We start from the raw sequence: 17,088 nt of genomic DNA, 5'->3' as shown, positions 1-17,088 counted from the left end.
GTAAATGTAGAAATCTCTTTTTGTGGGCCTTGCACACTTTAGTACTATGTACTTTAGTACTATGTAGATACTACAGAAAATCCAATATTATATTTTAAATGAATAAGCTTGCTTTCTGTATAATCAGTTTCTTGATCAATAAGAACAATAACAAAAATGGAACTACTTTCCTCAAAAAAAAAAAAAATCTATATTCCAAGAGAATTAAAAAAAAAGTATTCAATAGTTCAGACAGGGCAGAATCAGGACTATTCACACAACAATAGTTTGATTCATTTTCCCATAATATTTCTTTAAAAGACAATAAATTTCCTTCTCCTGCTCTCTGAATCCCTTTAACTCCAAGAATATGAGAAGGAAGGAACAGAGATATATAGAGGTTTATAGGCTGAGGAAATTACCCTGCTTTCAAAATTTGACCAGATCTGTTTTCAACTACTACATAATTTTAGCAACACAGAAAGCACTGCTAATCTGGCCTTAACACCAAAACATATTTGCAGCAAGCAAGGCTCATGACAGCCTGGCAGTCTTCAAGGCAAAGCAGAGACATAGGACCTATAAAAGAAATCTGGCTTATATCTGCAGGTCTAAGGCACAAAATAAAGCAAAAACATGATAGAAAAGTTATTTCAACTTTAAAGCGTCACTCTCACTTACATGTGACAAGGATTGTAGTGTAACATATCTCGTACAAAACTGCTGAGGTACTAATTTAAGGGTGAGGACTATTCATAGTGACTGAAGATGCAACAGGACAATAAAATAACTTTCCTTAAAAAGAAAATATGCTTTTAGGAGGGTGATTTTTTTAAAATTATTTTTAAAGTATACAGAGATAGAAGAAATTTTGATAAATTTTCACTGTGCTATGCCAAGGATCTTAATTTTGTTTCATGTTATGTATGTATAAAACATTAAAGAGAAATTATCTCCTACATGTTTTTTGATGCCCACTACCTTTAAAACTTACTAACTGTTAAGGCCAGAAGGTATTTCTGCAGCTCCCTAGAGGCTACCACTGTTTTGTACAAGTTAAGACATCACGCTACTCATCAGCTTACACTACACTGTGCCCAGTGCAGGGCAGTGCCTTCAGACTTGGTGATTACATTATAAATCTATACTGCTCCAATCCCAGTTGTATTCTCCAAACTGTTAAAAGATAACTAGTGCTACTATATTTGTTGCAAACACAAGGTCAAAGATAACTGACCTGAAAGCTAACATGTTGATTTTGAAGTTGTGTTATATCATTTTCTAGACTGTATAAAGCAAAGACTGAGTAGCTATATATATATGCACACTCAAAAAAAGTCCATAAGGACAAACACCCAAAAAATCCATTGCCTTCTAACAAAACACTTCATGTTATCTTGAATGCTACCCATCAAAATAAACAATTTATTACTTATGAATATTTTCCATTTAAACATTAACATACCGAATACAACTTACCAAACAATAGATTATGGCTAAAGTATGCTTAATATCATTGCGGTTTAAGTGATGTCTAAATAACAGAGTTTACTAGATAATATTATGTCAGGATACAAACATGCTTAAATAATAGTAGGTCAGTATACAAACATGCTTAGAATAGAGCCAAGAGGAAAAATATCAACTGTAGGGAAATAAACTTCCTTAGATTGTTTTTTAATGAGGAAAAGAAAGTGAAAAGTTAATGTATCTTTATTTAGGCTATGAAAAAAGCTTTAATAATGTAAGATAAACTCTCTACAGGAACCAATACAATAGCTAGTGTTATTTATTTTTGTAACAAGTTTATTTTCTTCTGTTCCCAGGTTCAGTGAAGCACTTATTTACATACAAATTATTTGGTAATGGACCCTGGATGTTTTCTGTCTGAAACATTATAGTGACATATTAAATATTTACACTTACTCTTTTTCAAGAAAACATAAAAGGAAATTGTGTCTTACAGTTTTAACATGCATCCCACATCTTACACTTAGATAAGTATTATGCGTGGCTTTCACTGTACACGATGTGGGGAGCAGGTTAGAAGACTGACTGAAGAGTCAATAAAACAATTATTTTCATTTTTCTTTTTAAGGCAATTTCATTATTGGTAAAATTAGAAATAACTTTTTTGAAAAGCTTGGTTTCTGAAGTACTATGTACTATGTATGGTTGGAACCATAGTACTGTTAATGAATATTCAAAGTATAGTATGGAATAACATGGAAGTAAAATCATCTCATGTATAATACTATAAAAGTATGGAGCAGCAAGAGACATGGATGCCTGTCCTGGTTTTGGCTGGGATAGAGTTCATTTTCTTCCTAGTAGCCAGTATAGTGCTGTGATTTGGATTCAGTATGAGAATGATGTTGATAACATGCTGATGTTTTAGTTACTGCTAAGTAGTGCTTACACCAGTCAAGGACTTTTCAGCTTCTCATGCTCTAGCGACGGAGAAGGCTGGGGATGCACAAGAAGCTGTGATGGGACATAGCCAGGACAGCTGACCCACACTGGCCAAAGGGATATTCCATACCATATGATGTCATGCTTAGTATATAAACTGGGGGGAAGCTGGCCAGGGGGCCGCTGAGTGGAGACTGGCTGATCATCAGTCAGTGGGTGGCAAGCAATTGCGTTGTGCATCACTTGCTTTTTATAGTCTTTCATTTTTATTATTATTATTATTTTATTTCAATTATTAAACTGTTCTTGTCTCAACCCATGAGTATTCTCACTTTTCTTACTCTTCGCCAGCTGGCGTTAAACCACAACAATGCCTTCTGCATGAATATAAATGACAACATGGAAAGCACAGAGAAAGTTATTGCTGAAAAATTGTGAAAAAGACCTTTTTAATGGGCTTATCTTTCAAAAACATTTAAAAGACTTTTATTCCATCATAAAAGGAATGAAAATTTAAATTACTCATTACTTTTTTTTGGCTAGCATTTTCATCTTTTAAAAATATTTGTAGAATAAGTAACAAAGGCAGACGCCACTGTACATTAAGGGTGGATTCCTGAGAAGTGAGACAGTTAGCAATTTATCAGATAAAGCAATTTTTCCTCATCAGAGTAAGCATAACAGTTGCATGTAATGACTTACGAAATACACGTATTCCAATACACACAGGCAAAGTATGAGGGATGAACCATGAAGGACGGAAAAGCAGGAGAAAATTATCAGGATTGTCACTAAAGTGCTACTTCTAACTAATACCTGACAATCTCCTCATTTTTATGTCTTTCATTGTGCCTGATTTGATTCACCTGAGGATGAAAATGAAGATGGTGGAAATGTAACTGCTGAGGAAAGAGGCAGAAGACAACTGTCACAGAAGATTTATATCAGGCCTTCAGTTTCCTAGAAGAATCAGCTGAGATCTTTTGAAACAGTGATCCAACCTGAAATACCTGCATCTACTTCAGTTGATGATCCTACTCCTGCCTTTTATCCCCCATACTATATATACTATCCCGGTGTATTTAAATTGCGTGCATGCATCCACCTGCTATAATGTTACTTCTTACAGGAAAAACTGCTTTATTGTTAAACACAGGTACTTCATCTATTCCACTAGTAAAGCCTAGAAAGCAGGGTGATGATTGGCAAAGCACCTCTGAAACTATAAATAAAGCAGCAACACGTATCAGTATTCCTGTCTGAGAAATGTATACATTAGAGAGGCTGACAAGTAAAATACAGTTTTGAAGCAAGAATCAATTTAATATAGGGTAAAAAGCAATGAAAGAAACCTGCTTGGACAAGGTGGTTTAAGTGCATAGTTGATGAAAGAAAGCTCATGAATTTTCACAGGAAACAATATATGCAAAGAGCAATAGGCAAGATCCAGCACAAATAAGTGCTCTTTCCTCAGTTTATAATAAGGCCATGTATTTTCTGTGCACTTTGATAAGCACGGATAAAACAAAGCCCGCTGCTGGGCTCCAGAGTCTGCAAGAGGAACAGAGGCAGCAATTACATCAGTAACTCTTGGATTGGTATTCTCTCTCCTCTGCACTTCCTACAATTCTGATTAATCATAAGGAAAGACTGAGTAGCTACAACAAACAAAAGAAAACAAAAAATTAATATTTCGTAGTCCCGGAATTTTTGGACTTTATATATTTGTCTTTTTAACCTTTCCAATGTTTTGAAGAGCAAAGTAGTAATACTATTATTGGCGTAAAAGCAGAACCGAAATTAATCAATGCTCTAATTATAGTTCCTTTGAAAAATCTTGGAACTAAATTTGGGGTCACAAAAAACATAATGGTTTCCAAATTTTTCCTCTTCTGGAGACCATTTTTCTTCCACCTCCTTTCCCCCAAAACGTTTAGGAACTACCGAAGATGAGTAAGTTTCAAACAAAAAAAATAAATTTCAAAGCAGTGAGATGAGTCGACGGCAGGGGGGGAGAAGAAAAAAAAGAAAAAAAAAAAAAGAAAAAAAAAAGAGATTTTTACCTAGGTCCTCCCCTTGCCATTTCTTCTTTATTTTTATACATAAATCTACCTTAGCCTCCTCCCCAAAAGAAAATGAAGAATTATGCTACTAGTGGTATTTTGGACTGAAATAGGAGAGCATGAGGAAGCAGACAGTCTTTCTACACTTAAGTTACTATGTTGCTCTAAATTAATACTTTGTATATATTAATAATTTCCCATTACTAGAGTAATATAATTTCAACTTTATAAACTATTTTCCATACACATTTCTTAATAATGCCCAAAATGTTGGGTTTTGTGGTACTTTTTTTTTCCCGTACTTTTTTACTGGATGTAAGCAGAGTTTTAGTAATGAGGTGAGATTTTATGAATTACGTTGCAAACTCTGAGAGCAAGAGAAAATAGCACTTTTCCATTCTACATTCATTCTGTTCATTGAACTTTGTAGTTACATTCAGAGCAGGCTTGTCCACTGTCACTTCAGTTTTGGCAGTGATTACACATGCTCTTTCACTATTACAACTCTGACCTACTTGATTATGTGCCCTAGCTGAAAAGTATTGTGAAAACAGGAAGTAATTTCATATGATGATTTGGTGTATGTAAATAATTTCAATTATTAAAAGTCCCTATTGAAAAATTTTTTATTTTGTATACCCAAATTTTAGGCTGATGGTGTTGCAAAGTAATTCTGATCAAGTACCAGTGATATTGCTGTTACTCATTGATATTGGTTTGTTATTTATTGGTTACCACACCATTGTGACTGTATGAGTCAATATGCATGCATATACATCTCCTAACAAAGATGATTGCTATCCAAGACTTCATAGGAGATTACTGCAGTGGTCCTCTTTATAATTAATTACGTATAGACATCTTTTCTTGTCATGTGAAGAGTTTTCTCTAGTCTTGTCATAAAAATGTAAAATACATCAAAGCTAAGACTGGCAAAATATAACTCATCTGAATCAATAATTACTACAAGTTATGTTTCTAAATGTTCATATCGATAATACAACCAAGTCTTATTCTGGCAGGACCAGGCAGGAGGAGAAAGGGTAATTACAAGGAACTTTACGTAAGAACAGATACCAAAGTATCTCAATATTTTGGAAAAATGATCTTTCACTGACACAAACAGCATTTGCCTGAAATTAATGTGACAAGAAGTATCTGCTAAAACAGAAAAATCTCCATCTACGGAATACTATTTATGAGGCTAAAAATACAAATTTTATTCATTTCTATGAATGTTCAAGTGTTTAACCTAGTGATGTCTTACACTTTTCCTCATTTGTCCTTAAAAAGGAAAAGTAAGATCAGCCATTAACAGGAACCTACAGCTTTTTTTTTTTTTTTTTTTTTTAATAAAAAAGAGGTTAAGTATTAATTTGACATATTTGCAACAATGTTATTACAGCATTTCAAATTTATTTAGAATTTACCATTCGCAGACCAGACCTTCAACTTTTCAGAGATGGTTATTACCAAATAATGTGAAATCTGAAATTATGAATATTAGGTTCTTGCAAACACATACATACAACACTTGGTTTATAAACCTGAAAGGGTAGGGGCACAACCCACTAAGGTTCACAAGCTGGAAATCAGGTATGAGTTTATACACAGGTTTTATGGGAGTGGGGCACCATAGTAGTAAGTCTAAATGGCAGAAACCAAAGAGTTTAATGAGCCCATTACTTAAGATATTTCAGATGTATTAGTGTTTTAATCACTTTGAATTGAAAGTCACATTTTGGAACGTAACCAGCGTAATTACAGACTAAGTGATAACATTTCAGCTGCTTCACCAATGCTTTTACATGGAGTTTGAAGAAAAGACCAGCGTACCTATGAAAAGGTATGAATACACACACAGAACAATATTTTAAAATATTAAACATACCTGTGTTCGCAGAATTTCACCTTTTGACAGTTGCATATCACCAGTCAGCTCCTTCACAGTAATGCCTAGTGGTTCCAGACGCTTGCTGAAGTAATTTGTCATTTCAGCTGCCAAAGCCTTCATAGGAGCAACATACACAATCTGCACCAAAAGGACACTCGCTTGATAAATGAGCAAACCCCACAGTGCCGTTTGTTGCATGGCAACCATTACAAATCACAATTTATTGTGAAATATGATGCCAGGCACTTACAGTGAAAAATCTTAATAGTGATATATGAAAAGTGGTTATCTTTGTTGGATAAGTGTGCAGCTGTTTAAACAACAATGGATTTTGTTTATACAGCCTCATCACTTAGAAAATTGGTTCTGCATCAAAGCTAAATGCATTTTCATAGCTTTTTACTCACATAATAAGATTTTTAGAACACAAATAAGAATAGCTTTAACAATAATGAAGTAAATAAAAACTAGCCTTATCTTTGACTTGGAAAAGAGTAATACCCTTGAAAACTTCCTGATTTCATATTCCATGTGTAACATATAATGGCTTTTACCTTACAAGTTAAAAAGCTGTTACTTGGTTCATTAAACTCCTACCTTAAACTCATCCTTTTTGATAACATCGTGCTGGACATGCTGGCGAATTTCATGAAGGACTGTCAGCATGGCAATGTTAGTCTTCCCAGCTCCCGTGGGGGCACAGATCAGCATGTTCTCATTTGTGTTGTAGGCAGTCTCAAAAACTATAGATTGGATTCGGTTTAGTCTTTTCATGCCTTTAAAAGCAAGTTGTCCAATCTGTTAAAACAAACAATGAACAAAAACACACACACAAAAAATTTTTCATATATATATATCACACACACGTGTGTGTACATATATTAACCATAAGAAAAAGAACACATGGTAATAAAACTTAGGATACCTGTTGATATATATTTATTATTCCAAGGTTTTTATTCTGAGGCTGCCACTCCCACCCAACCCTCAAATACTGAATCCATAAGGAAAACAAAATATAGCAGGATAACATCTCTTAAAATTAATCAAAATCTTTAGCCACATGCTATTTCAGCATTCAATTTGTTTTTAATCAAGTGTGTGACCAAAACTAATATACAGTAAAATAACAACCTATTAATAATTAAACATCAGTAAAACAGCAATAGTCAGATTAGAAGAATAAACATCTTTAAATCTAAAATGACAAACTAGTGGAAGAAGACTCAGCAATACACAAGAACCTGCTGAAGAAACACATGATTTTAAAAATTATTTATGATTAATTTTGTGCAATAAAGTTTTATTATGCAAACACACACACACAGAGTCAGGAACAACGTTCTCTTTGCTTCTGAGGAAATCTCCATCTTGCAATTTTTAATGCTAAGATCTTTCTCCAACAATACTTTCAGCAAACTGCAGCCTCCAAAAGGAACATAAAACTTGCATGTGTAGTCCCAAATAAACTTTGTGAATGTCTTCAAAAATTAAATTATATAGTTAATACAGGCATAATAATTATAGTTATTATAGTTTAATGCATGTTTAAATCTTATAAAGTACAAATCATCAATGATAAAAATACTTTGTTCCTCTGGGTCTCTCTGAAAAATGAGATTTTCACCAAGAAAGTACTGCTGTAGACAGTTACAATTTCTGCATTTGAAGTTTCTAAAATTTTTGCAACTGAAGAACAGACCCTTAAGATATAAAATTAATTTTCTAATAAACTTGCTTTTTCTTAGTTACTTTTCACAGACGTTTAAAACAGACTGCAGAACAGAATTATTTCCTTTCTACAGATTTAATTATTTGCACTGCTTCTACTAATAATCATGAGAAGCATCTTACTTACATTTTTGACAATTATAATTTTTATTTTAATTGCAGGAAACCACAAAAGTACAAATTCACTGTAAAGAACAGTCCTGAAAGCACCTTCTGAAAATCTCCCTCTTTCCACTACTCTGGGCGCTTTAGTTAATTTACAGTCATTTGCTATGGTAATAGCCTCTCCAATACTAATAAAATTCTTTCCAATTCTAAGCAAATTATTTGAGCAGGACCCAATTTATTACTACCTCATGTAATGCAAGCTTCGGAATGAGGGCTTCATTGCTATTCCAATCAACTATTTTATTTAACTTTGCAACAAACAGCACTAGGTCTATCATTTTGCTGCAGTTTCTTTTTAGTAGACTCATGTGAGGGGCTGAGATGCAAATTACAAATTTAGGTTAATACACCATTTTCACAACACATGACAATGCTCTGCTCTTAAATGTAGAGGAATGACGTACTTAATGACCGGCCAATTGTAGTTTTATTCTAGAGGACTTTATTAAAAAACAACATTCATTGATATAAAGTCAATGAAAATGCTATGCAACCAACACATTATTTCTTTTTGAAAAATGTGCTTTTCAGTTTAGCAGTACTTTTGTCTTAGCAAAGCTTTCAGGTTGAAAACGTCTTGTGCAACACTGAAAAAACAAGTTCCATTCAAGTCATGGATTGCGTTTGTATTTATAGGATTGACACATCTCAAATACATTTAAATATCTATTCTAAACAGTTAAGTGTGTTTGGTGAAGAAAAAAAAAAAAAAAAAAAAAAAATGTATCTAATGCAAGTACTTCCAGTACTTTTCATCAAGTTTCTTCAATTTTTTAAGTGGCTGAATTTCAGGATTACAGCAGTTTTCACTATTAATGTTCTTCCACAGTTTATTCGCTTGCAAGATTGCAGGGGGAAAGCTTATTTGTTTTGCACCAAATTGTGTATACATAATGTTTATTTGGTGTATTGTCTTCAAAATTCACTTCATCTTCATGAATGAGAGTATTATAAAGTGTTGATGGGTCTCCTGGAGACCTGCTGATTACGTTAGTGCTATCAGAGTCCAATCAGCTATTTTTATGGCCTCCTTAGTCATTTTAGGTTTCTAATTTGCCTGTTACTTCATTTTGAGATTTCTTGACTGGTCTTTGAAAATGGTTATATTTTTCCTTTTCCCTCCCATTCCATCTAATTGGTTTTAGACGCTGTTATAAACACAGTAAAGTTCACACTGATAAACACTGCCTACAGTGTTTATAATAGAGGATCTATGGAGAGAAACTCACCAACACAACTGGTGATTCCAGAACTGAACTAGAAATCCCTAAATTGCACAATATGTATATTATTTAAAGAGGCAGTTTTTAAACAAAATCACAAATATCATTGTCTAAATGAAGTCCGGTGTAAGTATTTTCAGAAAAGGACGACATGAATTTTTCACAGTCACATAGTTGAACACGCGTGGCTTTATACATACAGGTCTCCTTACAGTTGTGTGATTGTTAATACCCTTAAATAAAGTATGTCTTTGTTTTCTTAAACTACTGCCTGTAGGAATATATTGTTCCAGCTTCTCTTAATCTTTACGTGGGCAGTGTAAGACATCTTTTTCCTCTACATTTGGAAGAAATTACATATACATATATATATATATGCCCTGGACATGCAATTGTTGGCCAAAAAAAAAAAATTAGATAAATAAAAATAATTTCCTGCCTCTTTTCCTATTGTAAAGTAGTAACATCATGGATTAAGACAGACTTGGTAAGCAGCAATAAACAAACAGATGTTCCAGAAGCACCAGAGGAAGCTGTGTAACAAGTTAGAAAAACGAACCTCAGCTTGTTTTCTGGAAAGGCGCTAAGCCTACTGAAACTGGAATATTAAGAGTGGAATAAAGATTAATAAAAAATAAAACCCATGAAAGCCAGGTTAAGAACTAGAAGTATTTTTTTTAATAATGGTATTCTGACCAGAATCTAGACTTTCATTCAACACACTAATTAATTGTTAAGCAACTCAGAAGAAAAATGCGGGCACAGACAAATCAATACACAACATTCACAATCACAATGTACAGTCAATGCACAACATTCGTTGAAAGGCGACTCTGCAGGAACATATTAAGGATTAAAAAAGCTACAAGAGAAAGGAATTCCAGAGAAAAACAGTATCTTAAGACTTCTTCAAACCAACCTGATTTGGTTGCAAAAAATATTACAGGTTATCCTTCCCCAAAACTTCATTTTATTCCCAACAGTAAGTACAAGTGCATAATCCAAAAACAGTAGTTCTGCCCATAAAAAAACAGTAAGAAAAAAATGGACAGCAGATAGAAATGCAATAGTATGCACAGAAGTCCACAGTTTGACAAATGTACAAGAAGATTTGCTTTTTTGTCATTTGCACAAACTGCCTAGTTTGAAAGCTGAAAACAATTTTTTTCCCTCCGGCATATTAACATCAGTCAAGACTTCTACAGCTTTTTCAGATAAACCAGTGAAATCCCTTCTTGCTTAAAGGACTGGTAGCCACTGGATGACAGAATCTGTTTTTTACTGAAGGTGAATGAGATGCAACATTCTTCAGCTTTCTATTCCACAGCTGATTTATCCCTAGAATTCTACACGAACCAAAGGAACTGTAAGCAGAATACAATCTGAGTGTTATTGTCAACAAACACAATTTCACGTCTAAAATGCTGCCATTTTTACATAAGCATGAATTAATGCAAAAGACCACTGAGAAGCAACTCTTTCCACCAATCAGATGATACTCAAGGCAGCTCTGATATGAATGTATAAAACCTTTATTTTTACTTCAGTAAGCTTTCCAATTCTTTCCCAAGGAATTTACTACTACAACAAATGCATTTATGAGTAAATAAAATTACACTTAATGAAGATATTCTAAATTAGTCATTTCATTAAAAAGATATTTGTGTGTTGGTACTCTAACAGCAATCTAGAAATAGGACAAAACCATTGATGTCATTAAAGTAATATTCATGAATGAGTCCATACGATTCAGTCTGCAGGCAAGCTACAGCTCAGAGACACAACTGCTTTAACAACACAGTAGTAACAGTGTCCGTTCTGAGTAGCACAGGCCATCAGCACTTTTAGACAGAGTTTTAGTCATGCAATTCACTAGCCAGACCTTGTAGTTCTACAAAGTTTAATAAAGATGATACAGAAGATACTCACTTGTTTCGCAAGGCATACCTGTGAAACCTGCTGTGGTCTATCTATGGTCTATAGCACTCTCCCTCACCCAGAACAAAAGGGTGCTAACTACAAGTTCCATTAAAAGCTGAGATCTTCTTTCACTCTCCGTACCACTTTATGCATTAATACTAGTTGACAGAAACAGCTTGTCAGATGCAATTAACCTCAGTATCACAGATTTTCACTTGGTGGCCCAGTGTGCTCTTAAGTCAACTTCAAGGTACAATGCCAGCATTTTAGTAGCAGCTTCTAAATTCAGTATTGGCATGCACAGACATAGCATAATATGTCTTATCTAATCTATCCGGAGCAACACTGGAAAAAAATACAACCATATTTAATTCTTAGCAATTTATCCAGAAAATATGCTTGGGTGTTATCTCCCTTAGAATTACCATATATTATTGATTTATCTACAGGATTTTTTCTTTATATTCCTCATTCCAAAAGAGATTTTGTCTTGTCCACATTCATTTTTCCAGTTTTCATGTAATACTAGACAAATTTTCTCATGGTCTGAAATAAAGAAATTGTTAGTCATCTGTACTAATTTCCATAGCATAAAACCACCTAAAATAAATGTTCTATAATAATGACTTCTTCTGTTGTACTGTTAAAAAAATAATAAGATTACTACTCATTTATCATAAAGATAATCCATTGCACTCATAAACCATGTTCAAACTTTCAGCATTTTCCCTACTCATTGGCTTAATTTTAATGTAGATATATTTTAATCAAAGGACCTTATATATTTCAGGTGCAAAAAATCCCATTCTGCAGTCAGGTGTTCTATTGCACTTTCAGTTAAAAAGATAATTGATCTAACTGGTAATAGCATGGCTAATCCATGCTGTTTTACAGAAAATCCATGAAATTCAGGAAATGAGGTTCAGATGTCCCTTGTCCTAACATATAAATAATCTCTAGGTCATCTTTCTCCTTTGCTATACTTTGGAATGTTGTTGGTTCAAACACCTATCTATGCATGCACATTCATACACGCATGCAAATATGTATTTGTATATTTATGTATATACACATACACATTTTAATAAATGCATTCCCACTATCCCTCCAAATTACAAACATTTAGTAGTCTTGCTTTCTAATTATGCATATATACACTTAAAGCACTTTTGTGCCAGTGTAAATCCTATTTTGTTACTGAAGGTACACTCAGAAATAAACATAGATGTTATACTTGGAGACTTCCACAGCCTCCCTCTCCTGATGATACTTTTCATATTCTGCTACTTTCATGGAGGTGGTAGCTCATGAGATTTAGGAACAATAATAAAAATATAACTGTATAAATACCATAAAGGTAAAATTATTTTTATATTATCTTAGGAGTACTATTTGAGAATATAATTTCCTACCTGCCCCAAAGTCTGAAATGTTGTCTTTCAAAGTGCGTATATACATTTTAAGCAAAGGCTCATAACACGTAAAAGAAAAACTGCATGATGTTTGGACCTGCTCCATTTAGCACCAAATCATATCAGTGAGATTTCATTGGACTTAGGGGGACAATTTTTGTAGGAACAAGTAGCATATACAAAGATATGAAAATTATACAAGCATACCAAATAGAGCTTAGGATTGGCTTTGGGCCATCATCAGCATTACAATTTCTTCAAGTAAGTACAAGTTATGTCTCATCCAAAGTGTAGTACCTGAAGAGCTATGTGCTATAAAGGAAGCTTGGAGTAAAACACATTAGACAGATGCAAGTAACAAAAGGCACCAGAGAACCAGCAGCTGGTTTTAAAGGTGTACGTGCTACAAGTGACTAGACTAGAACTAAAAGCAAGTCTTGCATGGTATAGCTATCCATGTCACTATTAGCAGTAATCACAGACCACAGAATCATTTACGTTGGAGATCATCTAGTCCAACCCCCCTGCTCAAAGCAGGATCAGGTGGCCCAGGATTGTGCAGTCTGGGTTTTAATTATCTCCAAGGACGGAGACTCCACAACCTTTCTGGGCTAGGTGTACCAGTGTTTGACCACCTCACAGTACAAAATTACTTCCCTGTGCTCAGATGAAATCTCATGTGTTTTAATTTGTGCCCATTGCCTCTGGCACTGTCACTGGGCACCACTGAGGAGAGTCTGGCTCCCTCTTTGTTAATCATTCTCACATCAGGTATTTATATACACTTGTAAGATTCCCCCTGAGCCTCCTCTTCTCCAGCCCTCTCAGCCTCTCCTCACATGAAAGTCCCTTAATTAGATTAAGAAGCCAGAAGAAATTCCTAGAAATGACAGATAATGAACCATAAGGGTAAAATTATACTTTGACATCCTATAGAACACAGAATCACAGCCCATGAGGCTCTCCTGAATATGTTTTTAATTTGAATTAAACATCATGTTTTAAAAAAGTATGGAGTCTTGATTTTTAAAACTATCACCACATTCACTGGTTAATGCAATAGGTATTTAAGTAGCAGTAGCCATCGGAAACCAGGGAAATTTTCATACTTTCAAGTTATACTAGTGTCATTAAACTCAAAACAAACACCGCAAAATTTTCCTAGATTCTGACAGAGAGTTCACAAGAATAAAGAAGCATCCTAAGGGAAAAAAAAATTAGATATGTTCATTATGTATTAAAGGATTATCTCTGCTTAAAGCTATCATAGCACACAAACTATGAAAATGTTTATGATTTTACTTTATTTGGAATGCTGGTTTTAAATCCTGGTTAAGCATTTCCCCTCCAGACTTTCAGACTTCATGTTTGCCTGACACTGAAACTGTTATTTGTCTGACAATTATTCAGTTCTCAGAAATGTGAAAATTCTAGACAGCTTGTAACAGTGAGTGGTCTTCAACAAAAAAACTTTCATTAGAGAAGAACCAGTCTCCATCCAGAGGAAGCCCAGAACAGTTCCATTAAAAAACAAATTGCAGTGAAAGCTAGTAGTGTATTAGTCTTCTTCTAACTATGGTAACATAGGCACTCCTTGAAAAAAACAGCCAATAAAATAAAAAAATAAAATCAAAGAATAAAAACCCCTATGTCTGTTGGGTTTTTTGTTTGTTTGTTTGTTTTTTCAAATCATCAGTCCTACCATCTGCTCTCTTGAAGAAAGAAGAGAGATCTATTAAAAAATAAGAGTTTTTAGGGAAAATATTTAGCTTCATATTTGACAACTAAGAGTTAACATGCCTGAAGTTATTTCAACAAAAATCCTTTTAAGTCTATAGATACATTGCCACCAACATTATCTAAACTATTCTCTTGATGATCTAAGCTATACAAACAACTGCAGCAGTCATACCTTTTCTATAGATTTCTGAATTATTCAACCACTTATTGTTGTATTAAAAATACAACATTGAGAAATATTCTTTGGTTCAATGTATAGATTAAAACCAAAGACTTCTGCATATATAGACCCATAATCAGTTTGATGGAAATGATGGGAAAGCACCATAGCTCCAAGGCTTTCACTGCTCTGAGTTAAAACACTGAAACAGCCTGGGGAATCTCTTTCCCGCACTGGGAGAATTATTGTGTTCCTCAGCCTAGTTATAATATGACAAAAGATTATAGACAGAATGATTATACCCTCTGGTGATTTGATTTGAGGAAATGGATAACAAAGTGTTTCAGAAAGACTTTTCCATAAAAGCAACTATTTCTACAGCACAGCAAATGTACATAAATTTTGGCATCCAAACAGACACACAGGTGAGATTCTGATTTCAATGACACAATTGTAAACTCAAAAGTATCTGATGTCAAGAGAATTATTCCAGATTATAGCAATGAAATGGAGATCAGAACACAGCCTCCTATTAGAGCTTTCTGATGCCATTTGTGAATTACACACAAAAATTACCTTAAAGTAATGCAGCTAGTAAGAAAATAGCAAAAGGAAAATTGGCAACAGTTGTGGCATTTCCCCATAACATTAGCAGTTAAAATTTTATGCGGGCAGAAGGATTTCAGTTTAATTTGCTCACAATTCATCCCTATTAACAATATCAAATAAAGAGGGTTTCTTTCCTTTAAAATTTAAAAATAACTTAATGCTAGACAAAGCTAAGAACTTTCAAGGGTGAAATACAAAAATCTCTATGAAGTTTAAAACATTTAAAATGTTGTCACCCTTAACAGCAAGGTTCCTCCTGGACTACCATATATTGACATCTCCCTGACTCTTCTAGATGGAGTAATGAGGAAACTCATGTTTATATGCCACAGCCTATTCTACGGGTTTAGGTTTTTTTCAATTCAGAGAATACTCTCATAACTTCTTACACTTGTATACAACTAAAACAGACTCCTAGCTTTGCTGATGGCATATTGCTCCCTTAATTTATTCCCCTGGGAAAACACCGTGTGTCTCTTTAAAAGGAAAAACAACCACTGTTAGAGGCACACTGTCTCAAAAGTAACTGTAACCAAAGAGTTAATACAGAAACCCCTTTTCTAGTTGTTCAAGAATATAGACACTGCAAGACAGAGGGAGAAACCCAACAAATAAGAAGGAAAGATAATGAGGGCATCGTGAAAGGAATTACATAAATTCTGGCCACTGGTGAGAAAACAGTCACTCTACTAACATGCAGCATAAAAACTGAAGCCCTTTTATGCAACCAATATAGAACAGTTTTAGCTAACTTTTCCCAAATAAAGAGATTATGATATGATAGGAAAGGACACACAAACTAATTTTTGAAAGCCGAATTCATGCATGAATCACCATTTCTGAACTAGTTGGCAGAATTTTGAAGCGACTGCATTGTATCAAGAGAGATATAATTTATTCTTTTCCTTCCATATTCTTGTCGCAGTTTTGAAAGAATATGTCACTACTAACATTAAAAAAAAAAAAGAAAACAAAGAAAAAAGATTTCTAAGCAGTAAGTTCTGTTGATGAGGGCATATGTTCATCTCAAAAAAGGGGTGGCTACTGCAACTAGCCTAGACAGATAACTGGAAAATCTAGCAGGGACGGAGAGTGCTGACAGAAAACAGCACATAGTTTTTGGCCAAACCTGAAAAATGGTGGTCATGAGGAAGAGAGAGACATTAGAAAAATTCCAGACCCTCCCATACCACACAGACTTATGTGAATGATTGAGGTATGGGTCAGCATAAAGACACAAAACTTTCTAAAGGGCTGCATCTGGGCATTTCCATTCAGCAATTCTCAGGATTTAGATGAATAGAAAATTAAGACACTGAAAACTACAGAATCACAAAAACTGAAAAGCTGATGAAGACGACAGTTCTTGCTTCGCAAACAGCACTACAAACTACATACTGTTAAATCTAACAGAGCTTTCACACATACTTTGAAGAGGATACATGCTGCAGGTTACAACTGGACCAGACTTTTTGTTTTGCTGCTATAGTAGCTATTGATATGCAAACCAGTCTTTTTTTCTGATATAGGCAAATTACTGATACAAAACTTGAGAGAGGGATTCTTATATAGCTTAAAGATACATTTGAAAACAAGCCAAAAAGTCTCCATCCAAGGAGTACGCATGGCAGGGAGACAGTCTCATGCTTAGAGGTCCAGAAGGACAAAGGTCCACAGGTGTCAAAAGCAACAGGAAGAAGCAGCAGGAACACAGGAAACTAAATCCTACATAGTCCCCGATGACTCAGAAAATGTCCCCATCCTTTTCAGATTCAGG

General features: G+C 34.3%; 1 protein-coding gene across 9 annotated transcripts in view; it reads right to left on the bottom strand.

The window, feature by feature from the left end:
- Window positions 1–17,088, bottom strand: part of ASCC3 (activating signal cointegrator 1 complex subunit 3) — a 284,668-nt gene that overhangs the window by 200,504 nt on the left and 67,076 nt on the right. For all 9 annotated transcript variants that reach the window (XM_082307043.1, XM_082307047.1, XM_082307049.1 and 6 more), the window contains 2 exons: window positions 6,946–7,146; window positions 6,346–6,486 (listed from right to left, as the gene is read on the bottom strand). In XM_082307043.1, the coding sequence (XP_082163169.1) occupies window positions 6,346–6,486; window positions 6,946–7,146 (342 nt within the window). The remainder of the gene's footprint in view (window positions 1–6,345; window positions 6,487–6,945; window positions 7,147–17,088) is intronic.

The sequence above is a fragment of the Platalea leucorodia genome (assembly GCF_965183815.1).
Source record: "Platalea leucorodia genome assembly, chromosome: 3".
In the NCBI taxonomy this organism is placed as follows: domain Eukaryota; kingdom Metazoa; phylum Chordata; class Aves; order Pelecaniformes; family Threskiornithidae; genus Platalea; species Platalea leucorodia.
Note: the sequence above shows the minus strand (reverse complement) of the source record. Positions and strands in the feature narration are given on the sequence as shown.